Genomic DNA, 23,450 nt, shown 5'->3' with positions numbered 1-23,450 from the left:
AAGTTTCAGTGTTTCAGTGAACATACCATCTCCAATGAGAACTAATGAAGACTGGTTCTTGGCCTTTCCATCTTGAATCTGTACTGTGTAGGTACCTTCATTGTCAATTGTAAATCGGTCCATCACCATTTCTACAATGCCATTTGGACGGTCACAATTTATTTTATGCCTCTGAAATAAACAAGTAATAACTTTAGTCTAATATTGTGTAAATTACTTGTGATTCCCTACCAAATTGGTTATGTCTTATACCCCTGCCTCCACACTCTATCTTTTCATGTTCTTTAAATTGTAAACTATGGAAACAGGGCTGTGCTTGTATTTACTGTTGTACAACAAGATCCCAGTGGTGACAGAAATTTCTGTGTGCAGCTGCATTTGGAATCCTTGAGTCATCATAATACAGCTGGTTTGGATTTAAAAATAATAGTGCATGGCACTATTCATGTTTGAAGAAGAGCCTACACAGACAGCCTTTAGCTGCATTACAGCTTCCAGTTCAACAAGGGGTTTTGCTAGGCTGAAGCACTACTCCTAGCAGAGCCCAGAAATAGCAGGAAGTATTGTTTGTAGACACAAATGTGGATCTCTAAATAAATCCATCACAACAAATCCCAGAAGTCATCACTATTAAATATCTCCGAGATATATTGGCAGCTCAATACTGGATCTTAACTTCTCACTCATAAAGTTTATTTAGGAAGGGAGTAACGATTTGCTCATGTAATGCTAGGTGTTCTTTTCAAAGAACACTAAGATGAAAGACCATAAGAACAGTAACTTGTGCAAACCAACAAAGCTTTTGGGAACTAAAAAGATAAAAAATTCCAGCAAAATTGGAATTCTGTCGAAGCATCTATTTACCTACTAAAGTGCTTGCAAAATACCCAAAACATCAAATATTGACTTGAATTCAAAGTTAAACATACTTTCCACTGTTTGTGACCTTTTCATGCTTGTTTTCAATTAAATATTCCAGAAAGATAAATTACTGGCAGGCGTTATCAAGGAAACAGAAAATTGCAAACAAATATTGGTTAATACTTGCAAAATAGATGTTTTGAATATGCAGGTACTGTTTTAGATACAACTACCTTTTACTAAGTAATATCCTCTTTCACTCAGTGATTAACAACCATGAGGACTGTGTGTTCCACTAACTGTGATGTTTGAATTTCAACTAACAAATTCCTAAAGCAAAATAAATATAATCCAAAGAAGTTAATTGTTGAAAACTTCTAGGTAACAAATGTGGCCAGGGATATTACACACTAACTGTTCTATTCATGATGAGACAGAAAAGTTAATGTTATGATCTGGAAGTAGTTTTGTGCAGTAAATTATTATAGAGCCTGTTACTGTTAAAAGAAGACACAATGCCTTATAAAGAGAATGTTTTGATTAACCTTTTTATTGGATTCCAGACCTAGAAAAAGGTACCTAAAGCCACAGGTCAATAAAGTTTAAGAAAGGGGATGAAAGAAGGAAGGGAAAAAAAGCTATTAAAAATATCATTTATTAAACTATCTGGGACCACTGCCTTAAGTGGAAGAACCTTTAGGTACTGATTCAAAATTAGTAGGAATGACTCCACAGATATATCTGCTTTAACTTTGAGGGACACCTCCTGGCCAGCCTCAAGAACACATTCTCTGTTGTAGGGACAACAAGACTGGAAGAATAGTGTAGACATAGTCAAGATGTTTATCATTCATTACTGGTACTTTCAAATGTACAAATAATCACAGAATACCAGGTTGGAAGGGACATCAGGGATCACCTGGTCCAACCCTTCTTGGCGAAAACACAGTCTAGACAAGATGGCCCTGCACCCTGTCCAGCTGAATCTTAAAAGTCCAATATTGGGGAATCTACCATTTCCCTGGGGAGATTATTCCAGAGGCTGATTGTTTTCATTTTGAAAAAATTTCTTCTTGTGTTCACTCAGAATCTTCCCAGGAGTAACTTGTACCCATAATAGCGCTAGTTTAAATCTTAATGGGGTAACTGAAGGATGAAGAAAGATAAAAGATAATGGAATTAACAAAACAGTGGGCAACATATTGATTAGGATAACAATTTATTGAATAAATTACTTAGAGGGAAGAGACTGAGGTATAGCATTTATATAAAATAATGGGAAAATGCTCATATAATTTGGATATGGTTTTTCACATGTATAGATCAAAGAAAGATATATAATGTCAAAGAATTAATGAAGTGCTAAGGCTTGGACAATAAGCTCAAGCCAGAGTTGACCTATAGATGAATCCTGTATAATTCATAACTGATAACTATTGTGCTAGTAGGTATTGTACTAAGTTATAACAAACTACTTATGCTGATGTAAAAGGTAGAAGTGTTGAAGCCTGAGCAACAGGCCCCGAGCTGAAGCTGCTAACTCAGTATGTAGTCAGTAATGAAGTATGTGTGTTCATTGATGAAAGATGTAGCTTAGATATCATATACTCATTACTGGTGAGGATGTAATGAAAACATGTCTATCCTGAATGTATCTTTCTTCTTCTCTGCATAGGGGTAAGTTAACAAAGACGTGAAGCCAGCTGTCCGGCCTTGGGACAGATGTATGGCCTTGTTTTAAAAAGAACATAAATAAATTAGATAAGGAGGGAAACTCCCTTAGCTTCTCCCTTGAGCCCTGGCCTGGGTCTGGGGGAATCTCATGAGAGAGTGAAACCAGATGTTCCACTCAAAACAAAAGGTGCCAGCTATTCTGGCTTGCTGATTTTTGTGTATATAAGGCTGGACCCGCTCACAGCGACTCTGGCAGCCTCACCTGTGGGTGGACGCCCCGCGTAGGATTTCCCCCTTGCCGGGACAGGCTCTGCAAACCCTCGCTGTAACCGGGGCTGCCCAGCCACTGCGGGGCTGGGTGATGGTGACGTGTGCGAGTGGTGAGGGATCCTTCTTAATCACTATTCCCTCTCCCATGTAGTAATGATTTGATGCATTACCCTGTATTTTCCTATTTGTTTAAGTGCACTATTCTGTCTGTTCTTACTGTATGTTTTCTGTATTATTCTGTTATATTACTTAGTTTTTTCTAGTAAAATACACCTACACATTTCACTCTGGTGTCTGAGTTTAATTGATATCCCTGATCAGGAAAACAATTAATCAGGAAATTAAGCAGAAAAATTACTTATGTAAGAGTTCATCTATAAGAGTTGAGGAGATAGGCCAGGCAGGTTAAAAAGAGAAGTCATAAACTTCACCAAACTATCAAAAATGTGCAAATTCAGATTCTTGCTTACAGTCTCTAGCCCACAGAGGTCAAGGACAACACTTGCATTCATTTCATGAGTTCTCAGGGAGAATGCTAAATTGAGATTTTTTTCAGAAGCAGAAAAGAGAAAAGCAAGATATATGTTTTAATCTGATCCTTTATCACACTTCTAATTTTTTTTTTTATTTCTTGCTTTTGGGTAAAGGAAAAAATTATTAAAATATTAAAATGACAGCTGATTAAATAGGATCCAGTTCATTCCATTCTCAGATTCTTTTGAAATCTTACTGAAACCATTCCCTGTTAGGACCTAGAAGGAAAAATTTATCACTTCAGCCAATGTCAAGAATCAGACTACAATTCACGAGTACAACGGTCTATTGAACATGTTCAGTGACTGTATCCCAGTCTCCAGGCAGGTTTTAGAGTGTAATTAGGCTTCTAACTATTGCCATTATGCAGCAAGATGAAGTTCAATGATTTTATGGGCACCATAAATACTAGGCTTTTATGTGACTTTCCACAAAAATATCATCAGTCTCCAAACGTAAATGTCACCTGTGGGTTACTAATTAAAGAGGTGAAATAATGCAGCACCACTTCAAGACTCTCTCTGATGTCAACACTTCCAAAACATATGCGAACTAAAAATAGCTTGTTCTGTTCCGCTAACATTGCCAAGACAGAATATTGTCATTTCAATACATCCTAGTCACTAATATTCAGGTATTCAGTGCTATAGTTTATTACTTCTTAAAGTAAGAAAAACAGTTAAGTATTTTACTAAGAAACACTTCTTCTTCCACTTGTCAATATCTAATTAAAGTAAATGCTCTTTGCTTTTCTATGGCATAAAAATGCTGATAAGCTTCTCTGGCCAAATCCAGTCTTTGCATCCTCAGAAATAAAATGAACCTTTCAAACTGTTGCAGTGGAGGTGGTTTCCTCACAAGAAATTATATTTCCAGTGCTGTATTTTATGCTTAGTAGATGAACCACACTCCAACCCTGCAAAAGCATGACCTTGCTTTCTTCTCAGCCCAATTTTTGTGTCCCTTTCTATGAAAGGTCTTCCTAGAGCTATAAAATGCAGGAAGCTGGTGGTCTGCCCTTTCATCTCCATGTAGCCATTCAATGTTTGTTTAGCGTCGAGGTCAAAATTTAAAAAAAAAAAAAAAAAAAGAAGAAGAAGAAAACGACACCATCTAAAAGTTTTGTATCTATGACCACTGTTGCCTTGTCAAGTGCCTGCCACATTATATGTAAAACTAGTATCAGTAGCCTCAGATGGTCTCTGGGAACAACATGTCTCGCTGGTTTGGAGTCCAAAACTGTACTTGAAGCAGCCTTTTTTGTCATGAGCTATTTTCCTGAAATATTTGTGTAGTACTTTTAATCATATGTGTTTAATACTGGTCTGTGTTTAATTTCTCCTTCCCTTTGCCTGTTGTCATCTAGCTACCCAAAATGAATACGGACTTCTGAGTGTTAAACTTTGCTCTCTTTTTGATGTATGAATAGGTTCACTGTGCAACAGGAATTCTACACTTCAAAAAAGATTCAAGTTAAAGTCTGGCATTCCTTTCAGGTATTATTAGACCTTAATAACACAGGTTTAATCAACTATAAAAATAAAATACCTATTAATGCATAAAGTTTTATTAAATGAAATCATATCTATATAGTACTCAATGCATACTTACGTCACTGTTTTCAACTTCTTTATCATTAATAACAAATCTGAAGGTTGAATCTGGTGATAAGCTTTCAGCCTGAATCCAGAAACGAACTTCTCCCTTTTCAAGAACTTCATAAGCTAATTCCGATTTCAGAGGTATTGCTGCAGAAAGAAAAGCAATCAAAAGTCAGTAATGTATGAATCCTTGTGAGAAAAAGGACTATTATAGTAAAATATTAGTATCTCCCTATTATTTACAGAATGCTGGATATAGAATAAATTTTACACAGGGAAAAGACATCTAATGGAGTCTTTGGTTGATTTTTAAATTAATTTCTCAAAGGGAGAAAAGAATCTACAGTTTAGTTTGCACATTGTTTAAGGAATTGGTTAGTAACAACCTATAGTCTATTGTCAAAGTTAAAATTAGAAACACTTTTAGGCAACGATGATTTTATTCAATACAAACTAATACTCTTCTGAAGGAATGAAAAACAACTAAGCAAGTTGTTCCATGAAAAATGAAGCTGCCATTGCTCAGGAAGAACCTTTTTGGAACTCCAGCCATTAGTATGTAATTATATTTCTTCTAGAAGTATCAAATAGATTCAGATCTTCAACTTACTTGGATTCTTTATTTCATTACTTAATGCCATCAAACGTTCAAACTCTGAAATTAAGAGAAAAACTCATATTTTAATTTATTCTGAAAAATACAGCCAGAAAATAAGTGTCAAAGAAGGTACATATCAGCATCAGGAGATAAACTCTTTAAGTCTTAGATGTAAAATATCCAACTCTCTTCAGAAAATGACTAAAAAATAAGATTTAAGAAACTTGAAATTTTGATACATGGATTTAGCAAGTATTCCTATTTCAGACATTTTCATGCACACTATCTTATGTAAAAGAATCTAAGCAAGGAACAAATCCTGTTTTAAACTCTCTGTGGGTTTTAAACTAAAGATGGGAGACAATAGCTTCTAGGAAGTGTATTATGTTCCTTTATCTGCTGACTTCTTTTCTGACACTGTACCCGAAAAGCTTTTTTAACAGTGTCAGGAAACAAGATTGAGTGCCAGTTAGTCTGAAAAAGGTACAGAAAGTTCTATTTACTAAATCCTCATGAAGGCTATGTGAGAGTCTAGAAATCATTTTGTTAAGTTTTCATACTAACCCTGTTTATTATATTCATTACTAATAAATATTTGAAAGATGACCAATACTGGCAATTCCAAATTTACAGGTAATGTAAAGACCAGAGGAAATTAGCAAGGATTTATGACATGGTTGAGGTTTTAGCAAATTACAGGAGAATTTATAGCATTTCAGGAAGTAAATGGGCAATGAAATAATGGGTTTCAGTGCTAAAATCTGACACTTGTGCAAGAACCCAGTACAAATAAAAGTGTAATTTTGAGTGACAGATATGACTGGGGAAGACATGGGCTAAGTGTGGGAAGGGAAACACCTTCAGTGCAATTCTACAGAAAAATCTTCGAAGGTAGGACTGATGGTGACAAGCCCTACAGACAGGTTTCAGAGAGTGATACTTCAAAACTAAGCCAAAGGGAAGTTTTCATGATCAAATGCATATCTGTCTTTTCCTACAGTATTCATTGGAAAATTAAAAATTTTACAAGTTTAACTTGCCTAGAAGAAGCAGATAATGGTAAGGACTAAGAGTCCACATAAATGGTCCAGATCCTGGAGAACCATACTTCATGGCTGCACATGGATTTCCTCTCAACACCTACTTTGAACGGGAGGTTTCATGAGGTTCGCACTGTGATAAAAGCCTGACCTGCTGTCAGACTCACAGTCAGTCTTGTCTCCTCTCCTTAAGTTACTTAGAAAGAAGGTAAGTAGAGGGACTTTCATGCTTAAGGAACGGGGCATAACAATTACAGCCTGTGGACTGGAAAAGCACCAAAGTAATTTTGTCTTATTTAAAAATAGCGTAGTCCCCCACTTTGCCTTTCAGCTCAGCACCTCTCAATGGTAAATCAAAGTCAGACTGACAAAAATTCATTGCAACTCCAATGAAACAAAATAGTTACAATGAAATAAAGCAAAAATAATGTAAATTTAAGCCAAAGTATAATTTATCCCATTGTATTCAGATCTTGTTAGAGCAACATCCTTTTAGTCACATTCTTCTCACTAATTCTCTGCATCTCAATTATATGAAACTAGAGCCTCAAGGTCTGTCTCTATATTAGGCTTCTTGGTAAGTAGAGATCTGATGGTAGCTTTACAGCTAGCAGAGAGCCATTTATGAGGTGTGAAAAGCTATAAAGTCAAAGCACAGCAAAAGTCACATGCAAGACAAAAATTTACAAAATAGTGAAAAAACCCAACACTTTCAGACATTTAACTGAAAGTGCAACCAATATTTACAGACAGCATAAAGAAAACCATTCTAATTGAACATATTCTTTATCCCTTTTTCTTTTAAGAAAATATTGCTTTAAGTTATCCCAACTTTCATTATTGTGATAATAACAAAAACAAGTAATCACACAAAGCCTCTTGTGTGGTCTTTTTTGGTTTTCCTTAATGCATAAGAAATTATGTGAGAGTTGTGGGGTTATTCTTTTTTCTTGGACAATTTTTAGTGCAGTTGAGTTGAAAAAATAAAGAAAGACTTGAGGTGGTAAGGACCTTACCTTCATCATCCATAACGAAGCTGGATGAAACCCCATCTGTGTCACTAACTGAGACAGAATAAGTTCCCAAATCTGATTTATCAGGATTTTTGAAGTACAGCTTAGAACTAAAATCATCAATAAACATATAATTAGTGGTGTTTCTCATGTTAATGATTTTTTAACAAAACAAATTTCTAACAATTTGATATACTGTCATGACTTACTGATTTCCTTCTGTTTCAATCTTAAACTTATCAGAATCATCAATCTCCTCATATGATTTACCCCACGCAAAGTGAGATGCATCTGTAGCTTCTTTGCACTCAAAAGCCAGGTAAATATTACCCTCATCATCCACACCTGAAAAGATTTCTTTTGTTCCTGCAAAATAGGAATCAACTCAAATGTCAAGGCTGCATTTTTGTTTTGTGCTGCAATTGAGAAATTACTAAAGCCTATGCAAATTCTTTTCATCTTCACTAACAGACAATGGTCTTACAGATCTTGAAACCCGTTATATGCTGACTCCACATCACATACTAACAAGATTCTTACTCTACACACAAAAAAATACTAAAAATAAGAAATGCTTCTTGAGAAACAAATCTATAAAATGAACCTGAATATAAGAAGATATGAAGTTTAAGTAAATTAATTTTATCACCACTCTTGAAGCTTTAATAAATGTGTGGTCATACTTCTTTTCACTCACAGCAAGTAGCACCTTTGTTTATGAGAATACAAACTAAAATAATTGATTATCAAATATTTCCTGCAGTAAGTAAAGCAAAAAGTCTTGACAGTACCTCTGTATCCACCTGAATTTTTCTTTAAGTTTTAAGGCCAAGAGCTTCTTAACTCTTGAATTACTTATCTGTGCTATAATATCAAATCAGATTGATTAAATTCACTTCTAAGTATTTCAGTATTTTAGAAGCAGAGGATATAAAACAGTTCATTACCTGGCCTTGCCTCGACAAGCACTGGTTCAGATATCTCAGATGATTTGCCTACCCCAGCATCATTCACTGCACGAACTTTGAAAACATAAGTATGACCCTCATGTAAATCAGTGACCTTGAAGAAGATAAAGAACAAAGCCAATTTAAAAAACAATCTAAACTCTTTTGTTTACTTATATGAAGATATTAGCAGAAGGCCAGTTTGAAATACACATCTTTGTTCTACTCAGATGTTTTTAGAACTCAGTTTTGAATTAACACTAACTAATGAAAATATTACCTTAAAATAGCGTTTTGAAGTAGGTTTTTCATTAGCAGTGATCCAGTCTTCTGTATCTACTTCCTTATAGTCCACTAAATACCCAGTAATAGGGCTTTTGCCTTCATACACAGGAGCTTTCCACAGAAGAACCAGTGATGTATTTCTAACTTCACAAATGGTGAGATCATAGGCAGGACCTAAAATATTTCAAACATTACAATTTCACTTCAGTATAATAAAGTTTTGTGAACTGGCCCTACAGAGGCTGAAATGCACCATTTAAATTTTGTTTTGATTGTGTTCACTTTCAAAAATCTCATGCTTTACAATAAATGTGGTATATGTGGTATTTAGGCCGTTTTCCCCTCATGGCTCTATTCAGCAATACCTGCTTTATGCAGTGAGTGGCGTTAGTATTCTGAAGCATGTATTCCTAGCTAGATCTCAGTAAGTCCATTTCAAGGGAAAGTTATGTGAAAAATCCATGCAATTTAAAATTTTCCAACAAGCAACAGAGGTTTCCTGTCTATTATTTAGTTCACTAGCCCCACATCAAAGTTGCTTCACTGGAGCCTGACTCAGGTTCATAATTTAGTATCAGGACTTCTGGTTTTTGCTGGTATATGCAAAACATGATCCTTCAGACTAATCCAAACCTCACTGGCACCGGTGGATTTTGGATCAGGCTTCTCATTCCCTGACAGAAGAACTTTTGTAAGGTGGATAACAATAGCCAAGATTAAATTCTCAAGAGGGTATCTGTTAGGAGAAATATTTACACCAAAAACATCCTATGAATAAGTGAGAGTTCGTGCCTTTTCAGCTATCAGGTTATGTTCTCCCTATTATACTTTCTTTCTCCTTCACTTAACTGTTCTAGTGTCATTCAGTTTAACTTGTAGCATTTATTTTTTACTATACTTTTGAAATTTATTTATACCAGTAGACTATGAAGGCATAATCATATCAATTTCCTACCATGGTGAAAATACCCATGACAGAATACTGATATTCAGACATATTATGTAGCTGGAGGCTTGCTTCTTGTCATTTAAATTTGACTAAGAAAACCTGAAAGCACCTGAGATTCAGGGATTTTCTGTTGTGAGTTTGGCCTAATCCAAGATATTCAAGATATTACTTTTCCTACAATGCGTCACCATTTAAAATAAGAGTAGAAAAACCTTACAAATAAACCTGATGATTACCATTCCAGCCTACCATGATGTGATGAATGAAGATGAAACTTGTAAAGGATCATATTCAGCAAATATACAGCAAAAGTAGACAAGTGTTTCTCCATTGTGAATAGGCACATTTCAGAAAATAGACCGGTAAGTACCTGTTAGAGACCTTATGAGGATAAATACTACATTTCTCATAGAAAGACTGCAGTTTTCAAGTATTCCAAAGCCTTCTCTCCGGGCTCTTTAAAAATCCCAATCTAAATGTCTATATATCCACAGATAATTAAAATTCCACTGGCAGATGCACCTGTTAGAAATCTACACAGTAGAAGAAAATGTGTAATGAAGTATGTTCTATTCTGAGGATCCTGAGACCACAGACATTTCAATTTTTTTAAAGCCATGTAAAATAATTCATTAGCTATCATTGCTAACTCACAGAGGCTCACAGAGATACGTAAGAGTTCTGCAGAAGGATTAAATAATTATGGGCCCTGGGCCTATATCCATCACTCATGCTGAAAATCCTGCAAGGGGTTTTGGCCTTTCTAAGACAACCTCCGTTCCATATCAAAAGCTGTAAGGATATTTCATTGACACTGGGAGTACATTGCAGTCATATTACATTAGTCTTCAGTATCTTTATTAAGTCAGGGAAGAGGGTCAGCCTCTTTCTCCCAGTCTTAAATCTTAATTATTTCTTTTCATTATTGCTAAGCCATTGTTTAAAAACTTATTGTAAAAAAGGCTTGTGAAATATTTTAATAGGTCTGGCAATTGGGGAGCAGGGGTGGGGGTGTTGTTTGGTTTTGGTGGGGTTTTTTTAAGCAGGAAGAATGCAATACTCTGTTCAGCTAGTTTCATTATGAGAACAATGTAATCAGACAAGGAGTAGAAGGTCAGATTGTTCATTATGAAAATGGAAATTTCACTCTCTTCATTTTCTGAAAGTGCCTTTTATTTTATTTCTTTATATATCATTTAAAATGAAGGATAATCCTCACTTGTTTACCAACTAGGCAGTATCACTGACATTCTGAAAACACTGTAGAGAGTATAAATCATAGATCCTCTCTTAAAGGAAAATAATTGTTCCACTGATTATGCATTTATACTAAATAAGATGATAAGAAAATGTAATTAACACAAAGGGAGTTAAGGTCAGGAGATTAAACATTTTGTTATTGACAGCTTTGCCATGTCATTAAATCTAGAATATAAGATTTATGAACTCAGAAGAATTTATCTAGAAAGTGTGGAGAATAACTCTCTGACAAGCAGTTTTGCAGAAAAGAATCTGGGCATTAAAAAGAATTAAATCTGGAACTTAGCATAGCAGTGCAGACACATAGAAGGGGATTTGTAAGCAAGAAAATAATCCTAGGAGGCATGGAGTTACCATTTCTCTGCTCAGCACTGAAAAATCTTTATTTGAAATTATGTCTCCAGTTTATGTGCTGCTATTCAAGAAGGACATGAAGTAACTACAAAAGGTTCAAATAGCAAAAATTTATTTCTTTAATGATAGGGAATACATGATCTGTGGGGAAGGTCACATGAACTGGATTTTGTCAGCTGAAGGGGAAAGCTAGGGGCCTGTCTTTAAACACACAGAAAAGCTGTTGCAAAGAGGAAAGGAATAATCTCTTCTTCATGTCCTTGGTGGACAAGACAAGCAAACAGGCTTAAACTGCAGGAAGAAAGATTCAGGAATATTAGAAAAACTTCTAAACTGTAAACGTAGTAAAATTAGGAATATATCCTGTCCAAAGAGCCTGAACCTTTTCATGGGTAGAAATCTTCAAGGTTGGGTTAGACAAGGCTCTGTCAACAAGATAGGTATAGCTGATCCTGCATGTGGGCAAGCCGTTGAATTAAATGACATTTGAGTCTTTCCTAGTAAATGATTCCATGATCTCACGGAATTGTTTGTCGTTCCAGGCAAGAATTACTTTTTACGTATGGTGTAGAAAGGAAAACTGAAATTTTCCTGCTGTCTTAGGCTAATTATGCATTTTTGAAACCACTAAAAATCCCAATAGTTTTAAAAAAACAGATTTAGGGGTTGGATTTGTATTTTTTTTACTGCAAAAATAACTGCATGAACATTTAGTCATGAAACAGATGTGTGTAGGTGTTAGACAGCTTCTGATGACATAAACAAGTACTAGAATGGATCCTTAACTGCATACCAAAGCTCAATGTCATAAATAGAATTTGATTTAACAGCACAGCAGTACTTTACAGCATTCTGGGGAAAAGAAGGTAGAAATATATTGAAGTGGTAGGTGCCTGAGATTTCACTATTTGCTGCACACTTTGTTTAGGCAAATCAGTGCCAGACACCAGAAATAGTTTCAGCAAAAGTGTTGCTCGGTATGAGTGAGGGTGTTATAAAATAAGCAGAATGGGCCTTCAAAAACTCTTTCATAGCTTATTTACAGAACTTGAGCACTACTGAGAGGAACCAATTCCCTAGATGTCTAACATTTAAGTACTAATTGGTATGTTCACATAAGGTAGACTAAAGTTTAACTTTCTTTTGCTGGGGTTCCTGAATTCACAATTCTTCTTATTTAACATTTTCTGCAGAGTTAACATTGCTTCAGCTACATCTACACCGCTAAACTACAGACAACCTAAACACAGGTTTGAGTACTAGCACACAGTCATTTCTAATGTATGTTTGTTAACACATTTGTTCTAACACATGGCTAATAATAATATCTCAGATAACACTTAGGTACAATCTAGGGGAAACACATGAATACGGGTACACTAGCTGAGACGGGGAGGGCTTAGGTGTAAAGAGTGAGCCACACTGTGCTCCTTAACTCTATGTCAAGAAATGGGCCCCTATTTTGTCTTACTTAAGACCAAAAAAACATAGTTTTGGAGTCTGAAACTCCAGCAATATTCGTAATAGACTGCAATTATGGTGCAGAGATGCCTATATATTGTACAGGTGGTGAGTGTGAAGCAGACCTTGCAGGACTGGGGGTGAAGAGCTGATAGAGGTAAAAACATAGACTAAATGCTGAAGACTTTATGCTCTGAGCTGATGTGGGCAGTGAAAAAGACTCCCAGCAAGCTAAGGAACTTTCCAGGACATTCAATGTAATCAGTGGAAATGTGGAATTAGCTTTCAACAGGAGATCTTGGAAGCAATAGTAATCTCAAATATGGCAGAAATTAACCAAAAGACATCCAGCAGAGTTTGGTTGGAACATTACACTGACTGTGTGTTAAGGAGTTTATACTGAATTGAAATTCATAAGGAACTACTAGACTTACCAGGTTCTGGCATAGTCCAGGCTTTACACTTAAAATGCTCACTGGGATCTGAATGTTGACCTATTCCGACCAGATTTGCAGCAGCAACTCTGAATTCATAGAAGGCATCTTCTGTCAAATCCTCTACCTTTTTTGAGAAAACAACTCAATATATCAAAGAGTATGATGTATATCCTTTTAAATTAAATACTTAAAAATAAGTGTGTGTTAATTAATTATCAGGCCTTACTGCTGTGCTGGAGTATTGGAAGGATCAAATTTGAAGATTTTGCTCTTAAACTAAACACACTGCAGAGCTCTACATTGTACTTCTGTGTTTCAGCCACATCATCCTAGGAATAACAGCAATCAATATATTGACATTGAGAGGCCTCAAATGTCATAGCAAAGGTCCAGTGAGCCCACTCAGTGAATGACCACTAACAGATACTTATGGGTGAGTGTTCTAACATGAAATACCTTCTTACATTGATTATGAATGGCCATTCATAAGCCATTCATTTAAGCAAGACTGAATGGTGTTTCAGTCTAAAGAGGTCATAGTAGACTGACCAAGGAAGAAAGGAAAACAACATGAAACTAAAGGAAGAGCCAATCCAATTAGTTCTGCAGTGTGCTGTTATAACTCTGGGAAAGATTTTTCAGTAATTTTTTCTGTCTGGTATGAATCTTAATATTACTGACCATTACAAAGTGAGGAAGCATTGGAAATGGGATGACCAGAATCCATGCTATACCTCTGCAAAAATCCCTGGTGAATCAACCCTGACTTATCTAATGAGTCCATCACCACATCACCATCTCAGATTTTGAGGTCAAGGTAGACAAACTAAAAGGCAGGAACTTCTTGACACCCTGAGTGCCTCATGGTAGCAACTCTTTTCCATCCTTCCTCTTCCAGACCACCTAAATACAATAAACAAGTCGTCTACACCTCAGCCCCTGCATAATTTTCTCAAAGTTCTATTTAATCATATGTCTCAAGAAAAAGAGGCAGCTGAGGACAGTACTTCTAGTGGAGACACTGAACAGTTTTAAATTTTCATGAAAAAATAAACTATAACCATATTAGCTGAGAAAATATGAGATAAAAAAGGATTTTGGTTTGATTTTTTTAAACATGTGATGGGATGGTAACAAACAAACATGATAGTGTAGCATCAAAACAAGACCAAAGCAAAGAATGTAACCTAGGAAAAGGCAGGCACTAATAAAATTTAGACAGAATTTCCTGAAGATAGAGAGCTATATAGTGTGATCTACAAGAGAGAATAACAGCTCAGCCTGTAAAAATGGTTTTGAAATCCCAAGTTATTAAGGGAAATAATATTTGTGGGGTTCCCATAGAATTATTTAATCAGAGAGGATTAAAGCTTCAGTGATCTCCTGGTGCTGTCTTGTATATCTCAGGGCCTTCTCTGCTTGCAGCATGTCATAAAATATTCTGTGCTACTAAAAGCTGTCTTACTTTTATTTCCCATTGGTATTTCAGATTCCAGTCATTTAAACTAACATATGAAGGTGCACCTTCAGGCGCAAATACAGTTACTGGCGGGACTGAGACTTAAATATCCAGTTAGTTAAACTCTGAGTGGTTTCCCTTAATTTACTCATTTGTTTACAAATGCATTAAAAAATGAAAGTATTTTGAAAGCATTGCTTAGTATTGCCCTTTCATGCCTATCCTACGTGCCCTTTTTTACTTCTCAACATCCATGCTCCATCTGCTAGGTCAGAGATGCCAGTTATGAAGTCACTCGCAAGCATACATACACCTGAGTATTGCCAGCCACCTTCTGTGCATAAAACTTCTTCCTGAGCTCATCTGCAGCATTATTTTCTACTTCGGTGTCAAATATATGATAAAGACTTACTTCTGCCCTGAGGTTCATAGTAAGGTTGCTGACTTACAGAAATAATTATAAGAAGTACTTTGGGATAAAATCTGATTGTTTAACTTAACAAACATCAGATTGATTAATTACTTGCTGTATCATATCTTCCTAACCTTTCCTCGTGGAAGTCCACATCAAAATTTTACTCTTTTAAGGCACACTGAATACATTGTAAGTGCAACCAGAAGTAATTTATTTGAAAACTAAAATCATCACTTTGGTGCTCTGGAAAGGAGGCCATGAGGCACAATGCTGAGTTTATTAATACACTTCCCTGCCTGGCCAAAGGCAAATTTTGAGAGTAAGAACAACAACAGTTACATTTGTTCTCAAGTCCATCTCCATTTCATTTACAAGTCTCTGTCTCCAGTTCTACAGACAGCCTGGTCATCTGTCCTGCTAAATGTTTCCATCCTTTCTCTGCATGTTATTACAGTGGTGTATAAATAGTGCTCATTAATGAATATAGTTGATGAAGTATTTTATAGCTCCTCTTGTTCTTTATGAAAAATGTGCTTCACACCTTTTTCCTCAAAAATTTCATAATCTAAGTGGCCTTATTGGTCTTAGAATTTCGTATCAGGGGATGGCACTGATTTTCTACCCCAGTTTTTAGGCATGTTGCACTCCAAAATGCACAACAGAAGGGCCTGATTTTGTGGTAGTAAGTATTTAAAGAACTTCTCTGCAAGAAAATAAAACTCTGCCAAAAGCAAAGAAGTAACACAAATCAACTCCAGAAAGATAAGGGTTAAAAAGTACCAACCGTATAAATCGTCCGGGTAATAAGGGAAGAATTGACTTCATGCCAGTTTTGATGGTTAGCTTCCCGTTTATCCATATAATAACCAAGAATTGGTGAACCTCCACTGTACTTTGGTGCTTTCCAGCCAAGGGTCATTGAATGACCATCACAGTTGAGAAGTGTGATACCATGAGGATATGATGGACAAGCTATAAGGAAATAAGCATCCTGTGAGTTAGTACAGAGTCTAAAACACTGCAGTGTAGAAGTTGTTTAATACTTTTCATATTGCTTTTGTTTTCTGCAGGGTACTGCTATCAGTTGTATATCAGTAACAACGTAGTTGTAAAGCTGTTAATCAACAATAATTTTATCTCCAAACATAAATGTGGAAGATTTTTGAAACATCTGCCTAATGTGCTGCCCTCTCGGGAGACAGCAAGTAATAGATGATCTTTAATATGTACATGGTAATGCCAGCAAAAGTGTCTGCAGATCAAATATTATGCTAGAAGATTAAAATGGCTCAGAAGATCTTTTCCTGCTACGAAATAAATAAGCTGCTCAAGTACTTTTGGAATACAGTAAGAACCACCCAACAAGAAAAAAAAAAAGTTATTAACTTGAAAGAAATGGAGTCATACGACTGCCTGACCTATGGCCTTCATGGTTTTGCCCTCCTATCCCCATATTATATCCCTACTTCAGACTGAGGGTGCTTTCTACCCTGCAAGGAACAGAAAATACTTAGACTTCCACCAGCTTAATATGTTGAGGCAGAAAAGACATTTCCTGCATGAGTTCACTCCCACCTGTAGCAGAAACATCTGTAGCAGATGCCAGGCGTATTCCTATAGATGAAGAAAACTGTTTCCCAGAGGTTTTTGCACCCCTACTACTAGCAAACACCCTTTCTAGCAAGCACTGTTTTGTATTTGCCATCCATGTATGAAAGTTTGCCCAAATATACCCCTTTCTTGACCCTGTTGTGCTGCACCCAGTACAGGTTAAGCTCCTGCCCCTAAAGCTCATCTGATATTTTTAGCTGAATTACTAGTTAACTTGAGAAAATGTGATTTACCTCATTCAGAAGATAATATGTTAGCAGAGTCCCTTAATAGAGTCCCTGATCTTGTAGCTGTACTAGTGATGAGCATGTAAACAGATAGTAAGCAGCAGAACTAGCCTTTTGTTCTTTTTTTTCAAATGTGGTGTTATACTGAGGCCATAAAACATAGCTTTTGCAATTATTATTCTTGGAAAATAAGAATGATCATAACAAACTCTTATAAATGCCCTTAAAATAATACTACAGAAAGATTCTGTCCATGCTAGTAAGTCACCTATAAATAGTCCTTCTAAATTCCTGTTAAGGCTGCCAAAATGGATAATAGCCATCCACATCCCACAAGTTTGTGTAAGATCCATGTGCTCTGTGTCTGGTGACATACCCCATGCAACCCTCATCTTCAAAACACACAGTGACAAAATAAAATGTGCAAGTGCATTTATAATATAGAAGTGATATGATAGATGTACAAATGTCTGTGCACCACCTACCCATATGAGACAGGCTTCGTCCTAAAAAAGTCAAATAGAGTAAGCTTGTCAGTAACATCTCACCCAAATCTTCTAATAGCCATTCTGAATTATAAATTTTTTAGAGGATTATTTCTGACAAGTATGCCTATTGGACCTATTGGTCTTCTTCTCCAAGAGGTGGAGGCCATTCAGGTGAGGAAAAGGTTTTAAATTTTTCAATATGAGACTGAAAATCTGTAGACTTGAAAATTAGACACAGTAGATCTGTGTACTTTTTGTTCTAAATAATTATCCAGCCTTTCACCCAGCATGTATCATTCCCACTGAAGGTTGCACAATGGATTGTTCTTACACTGAAATTTTGTTTGCAGGAGGTAGATTGTGCTTCCAGCCTGGAGCAGCCAAAGGAAATTTTCTGTTTGGTTCAGCCACTCCATAATAAAGTTTCCTGAAACTCTTCTAGATGTAGCAGGTTCCATGCTAAATTGATTTCCAGCACTCCAAACCACCCCGAAGTTACTTGTTTAACGTAACCAAGATTTACAATTTCTTTGTTACAGCTGAGTAGCAGAAGGCAACCTGGTCATTACAGTGAAATTGGCCCAATATTTCTAACAGGCATTATGAATAACTTTTTTTAAAAAAACGTATCTTTTCTCTAGAAGAGCCACGTGCCTAAGCATAAATGTTACTAAGGGGATGTACTCAATGGTTTCAAAATGGTTTGCTGTTACAGCAAACAAGACCAAAAGAGTTGATTGCTGAAAATTCAAGAAACAAGAAGATGAGTTGTGCAGAATCATACTTACTAAGAGCTGCCTGTACTGTTATAGCCTCTGATTCCTGTGAGTTTTCACTGAATCCTACAGCATTCACAGCTTTCACACGGAAGATGTACTGCTCCCCAGTTTCCAAACCATGAACAACAAACCTAGGTTAAAAAAAAAAATTAACATCACTTCTTAGTATATATTTTATAGGAAACATTCTGTGCTGTAACGTGAAATCTCGGCAACAATCAGTAAGCTCAACTTCATGTGTGCTTCACAAAGGAAAATATTTCTAAGAGGGAAACTGCAATAGAAAGACATGATGTAGTACTATATAATTGGATGGGACACTGAAACAAAAGTCACAGTATTCATTAAATTGCTAGTGATTATCTACCAGGTAGAGTTAAATAAACTATAATATAATCCCTTTGAACTCTGGTTTCCTAAATTCTAATCTATTCTGGGAAGTGACTATATTTTTCACTGTATTTTCAGTCACTATAAAAAATAGCTTTCAGTTTTGATCTGAGGCTCTAGGTAATTATTGTAGCAGATAGAATAGTCAGAACTATCCTGTTGTAAGATATGTTCACATGTGAATGAATGAAATGTTTTTCCTTATTTTCGTGTTTTCACAGTCCCTTTGGCCAAGAATTAGTCTCTACTTTTACTTTGATCAAATTCCTCGACTACTTGATCAAAGGATTCAGCAGAACACAAAGTCACTCAAAATTAATTAATAACTGACAAAATACACTAAGCAACATGATGTGCTTGTTATATACCCATAAGAAAATATAAATTACACATCTAAACTTTGCATTTGGTGAGTGATTCCCATAAAAGTAAGCATGATTGTCACAAAGGAAATCGCTTGAAGAATCACATAATGAAGTGTGGTATTTTCAGGAGGGAGTAAGAAATCATCAGAAATACAGACAGTACTAGCATCATGAAAAGGGAACTAGAAACAGGGGCTGTTGTCCTTTACCCACAGATGTAGCAGGTCAGGGTGCCCTGATGTTTCTGGTAAGGGACATATGGGACATGGGATTTCCTGCACAGTAGTGTCAGCAGCCAGAGCACTTTCCCCACCATATTTATAGCAGATATGGCCTGCCCTTTTGCCTTGATGTCCATGAACTATGGGAAAGCTTGAGTTTCCTGTCCTTCTCATACTCTTCATCATTTACTTCAGGTCTTTTTACTCCATAACATAATTCAGACTTTAAGAAAGGCATTTATTTTATAGTTACACATGTCCAATACATACAGAATCATGTCTCTAAAACCTGCTTTTATAACTCAAAGTCATGGAATAGACAAAAAAAAAAAAAAAAAAAGGTGGTGGAGGAGGAGAAAGTCTGCCCTGCAATCTGAAAAGTTTAGCTCTGAGAATCTGAGGACTGGTTTTCTTCACATTCATCCATCATTCACCTTCTGTGATGACACCGTTGCTTAACACGTAAATTGGCTTAAAACTGTCCTACAGTTTTCAAACCTCCCCAAAATACAGAAGTATTGTTAATACCTGTTATATTTAATAGGTTTATGGTTACTAGGTTCCCAGTGATTTGATCCCACCACAGAATAGTCAATGTAGTAGCCATATAAATCCTCTTCATGTTTTGGTTTATCCCATTGAACCACAACTGATGTTTTTGTATTCCTTGTGGCCACTACCCGACCCGGTGCAGATGGGACAACTAATAAAAAGAGAAAAAACAGGCTATTATGAAATACATAAAAACAAAAGTAAGTTGAGATAGCTGCAACACTGTATACTGTTATCATATTTAATCACCACAGCTATGAATTCTCCTAACACATTAATAATGCTATGTGATATATATTGTAGTATATTTGCTTCACTATGTCTGGATACTTCTACATATCCGTTGTATAAATATATCAATTTTTCTATTTGTTTACTAAAAGTAAATTTACCCTAAGCTGTGAGGCTCCCTACCTGCCTGATTTTATATGTTTTCTGAAGAGTGAGTTATAGGAAAACATATTTTTAAATATCAGTGTGGATAAAGGCATACAGATATGAAAATATTCTTTCCCAAGTGTTCTCTCTCAAATAAGAGGTTTATGTACAGCTTATGTCCCTGTAGCACTACTGCATCATTAGAAAAGCACATGAAAACACAGAGGTATGATATCACAAGTATTAAGAAATGCTGCCTTCCAATCAAATACTGACAACCCCAATTCAGAAAAGGCCAGATTTTCAGGACGACATTTAATCATATGTTTGATTATTGTTTATCTAAACTTAGCTAGATGGATTTCACAGAAGCATAGGAACATTGGTTGGAAGGGATCTCTGCGGATCATCTAGTCCAACCTGTCACAGAGAGTGGGATTATCAACAATGCTAAAATAGTCAATCATGGATTTGTCCAAGTCTTGAAAACTTCTGACAGTGGAGATTTCACAGCTTCCCTGCACAATCTCTTCCAGCATTGCATTCTTGCACCTTTTTCACTGAGTGTATATCAAACCCCAATTTACTAAGCTACAGTTTGTGGCTGTTGCCTTTTTTTGGGTCATCTGACATTGTTGAGAACAGTTCAGCACCATCACCTTTGTGTCACCAAACTAAACAAGCTACCTCCACCTCTTTTCACAGGTCATAAACTGTAGGCCCCTGGCCATCTTGGTTGACATTCAGTGGACCTCTCCAGTTCCTCTACATCCATCCCTCTAGACCAAGTGAGCTAGAACTGGATCCAATACTCCAGGATCAAACTCAGCAGCACCAAGTAGAAGTGGATAAAGCTTCCTTCAATCTGTTAACCACAGTTCCCCAAATGAAACATAGTACACAGTTCATTTTACATGCAATGAAAGTTCATTGTTGGTTTATATTAATCTAAACACCCTGAATGTGCATGAATAGAACGAGAAATATCAAGTTCTAAATGAAAAAAAAAATCTTAGTAAGGGCCAACACACAGTCTGTACACTATAAAATACCTATCTGAGCAGAGGTATCCAGCAATTGCCTATTTAAGGCATTTTAGTTTTCTCTGATATATTGTGGAGAACTACCAACAGCGTGAAAAAAAAGAAAGGCAGCATTTTTTTCATTTTGTCTTTCAATCTCAAAATAAAAAATAATACACACTATTGTACTTTACACAGTGTCTGTAAGATCAAATGCGTTCAGTGTGAGATAATGGTACCTACATTTCGGACTTTACATATAAGTGTCTACAAGCACATGTTCTTAAGCTGCCATTATGGCCAAAGAGATAGGGCTTAATTCAGTTATCCAAACAAATTTATTTAAGGCATTTTAGAGCATCTGAGACTTCTTCATGGAGCTGCCAGATATGATTCAGGAGATATTGAACACCTACACCCCTCTGAAATGGCAAACCGAAAGCATTTGAGAAGGTACTAGATGTCTGTTTGGCCAATTAAACTGAGCCTCTGCTCAGTGCTTGGTAGAGTCCTGAAAATTAGTCTTCTCACCCCAGTGTAGACACTCCATAGCTGGGTGCCATGGTGCAACTGATGGCAACATCAGACAACTTATCCTTTAGGCTCCAATTGCCATAGTGATAGCAGAGACATTTACAGCACCTGTAGATGTCTACATGGAAACACCTAAATTTAGATGTTAATCTGAAACTGAATACTATTTTACCACTCAATATAACTGCATAATATTGTGTCATTTTGGATAGCCTAGGATACCACATCCATCCTCTATTTTCTGCACAAGAGAGAAAGCTAGCCATAATTCCTGTGTAATGATTGCCATTCCCATGAAGTTGTGTCAGCTACCCTTAGGAATGTCAGATGACATTAGGTGCAGGCAACTAAAGGGAGCCATGTGTGTCTGATGTATTTTATCTCAGATGGTAAACTCCAATACTCTTGCAGTTTCTCTTTAAAATAATATCTTCTGAATTCTGCTTTCAGCTATAGCTATGATTTATTCAGAACATCTTGCGTTAACCCCTAAGGGATAACCTATTTTCTGTGTTAAGTGAAATAAATACAGTATTTTTCTTCCCTACCTTGGGGAATGTTGAATGGTTTAAATAATTTATATGCATTAATGAGACATCAAATAAAGAATACATAAAAGCAAAAGATGTTTTTATTTCATCATTTATAGCTACAGATCAAGCTAAAGGTGAAGGATTATATTTTTTTTAATTATGGTAAATGTTAAGAAGGCTACATATATCACTATATCATAATTCATATTTAGTGAACTATGATTTATCAGATAGTGTAAATATTTCTTATATTTCTAGCAAGTGTACTAGTAACATATGTGCTCTTAAGGTGACAGTTATCAATGCCTGAGGTTGTTATATGTGACCTCTGCAAAACTGCAAGAGCAAACCAAATATTTGAGCAACAAGACGAAAAACCACTCCCTAAATTTACACTTGTGTTTTTGAAGGGGGCCTCAAGATAAACAATTTTCATCTGGAAAGTTACCACTGAGTATGTAGATGTAAATTTATCCCTGAAATCTCATCTGCATGCCACAGGAATTCTACACCAGCAGTAATCTGCAACTTAGAATACTAAGAAAGAAATGAAAGGCTACCTTATCTAGCTGAAACTGTAGGGAATTAGGCAGTATATAATTACCTGAAGCAGACAATATAATTATCTAAGTTAGTGATTAACCTGTATTATTCTATTTTTTGACAAGTCACATTAATAGATCACGCTGAAGAATGAATAACTAAAATTAATTTAACTTTTAAAAAATTATTGATCTTAGTAAGAGACTTGTGATCATTAGGAAAATTTTGGAATGTTTCTAAAATTTAGCATCTTGGTCTTTTTGAAATCCTGAACACAAATTGATTTGATTACTATTATTGTAATTATACTAATCTAATTATAATGAGAGTTGTCTATTTCCATTTTGTAAAATATCTATAGTATTTAATATTAATGCCTCAAAATTAATGCCTTACCAACAGTATCTTGTGGTTGAATAGGTTTTGTGATTTCAGATGGATCACTGATGCCATGCTTGTTTGCTGACAAGACTCGGAAAACATATGATTTTCCTTCTGCAAGGTCAAACACTGCATAGCGAGGAGATTTTACTGCAACCTGTGCATTGACTCTCTGCCAGCCTTCACTGCCAACCATGGACTACAAAAAAAAAAAAAAAAAAAAAAAAAAAAGCTGTGAATCACTTCTATGAACTGTCAAAAAATGAAC

General features: G+C 35.9%; 1 protein-coding gene across 3 annotated transcripts in view; it reads right to left on the bottom strand.

The window, feature by feature from the left end:
* Nucleotides 1-23,450, bottom strand: part of MYOM2 (myomesin 2) — an 81,304-nt gene that overhangs the window by 20,443 nt on the left and 37,411 nt on the right. For 2 of the 3 annotated variants that reach the window (XM_074895731.1, XM_074895733.1), the window contains 13 exons: nucleotides 23,198-23,381; nucleotides 19,768-19,942; nucleotides 18,273-18,394; nucleotides 17,482-17,502; nucleotides 15,943-16,130; nucleotides 13,282-13,408; nucleotides 8,819-8,997; nucleotides 8,539-8,653; nucleotides 7,801-7,957; nucleotides 7,595-7,701; nucleotides 5,551-5,595; nucleotides 4,951-5,087; nucleotides 27-171 (listed from right to left, as the gene is read on the bottom strand). In XM_074895731.1, the coding sequence (XP_074751832.1) occupies nucleotides 27-171; nucleotides 4,951-5,087; nucleotides 5,551-5,595; nucleotides 7,595-7,701; nucleotides 7,801-7,957; nucleotides 8,539-8,653; nucleotides 8,819-8,997; nucleotides 13,282-13,408; nucleotides 15,943-16,130; nucleotides 17,482-17,502; nucleotides 18,273-18,394; nucleotides 19,768-19,942; nucleotides 23,198-23,381 (1,702 nt within the window). The remainder of the gene's footprint in view (nucleotides 1-26; nucleotides 172-4,950; nucleotides 5,088-5,550; nucleotides 5,596-7,594; nucleotides 7,702-7,800; nucleotides 7,958-8,538; nucleotides 8,654-8,818; nucleotides 8,998-13,281; nucleotides 13,409-15,942; nucleotides 16,131-17,481; nucleotides 17,503-18,272; nucleotides 18,395-19,767; nucleotides 19,943-23,197; nucleotides 23,382-23,450) is intronic. The other variant, XM_074895732.1, reaches the window with a different exon arrangement.

This window comes from Athene noctua, chromosome 1 (genome assembly GCF_965140245.1).
Source record: "Athene noctua chromosome 1, bAthNoc1.hap1.1, whole genome shotgun sequence".
Classification (NCBI taxonomy): Eukaryota; Metazoa; Chordata; class Aves; order Strigiformes; family Strigidae; genus Athene; species Athene noctua.
The sequence above is the reverse complement of the archived record's forward strand: the minus strand, read 5'-3'. Positions and strand labels throughout refer to the sequence as shown.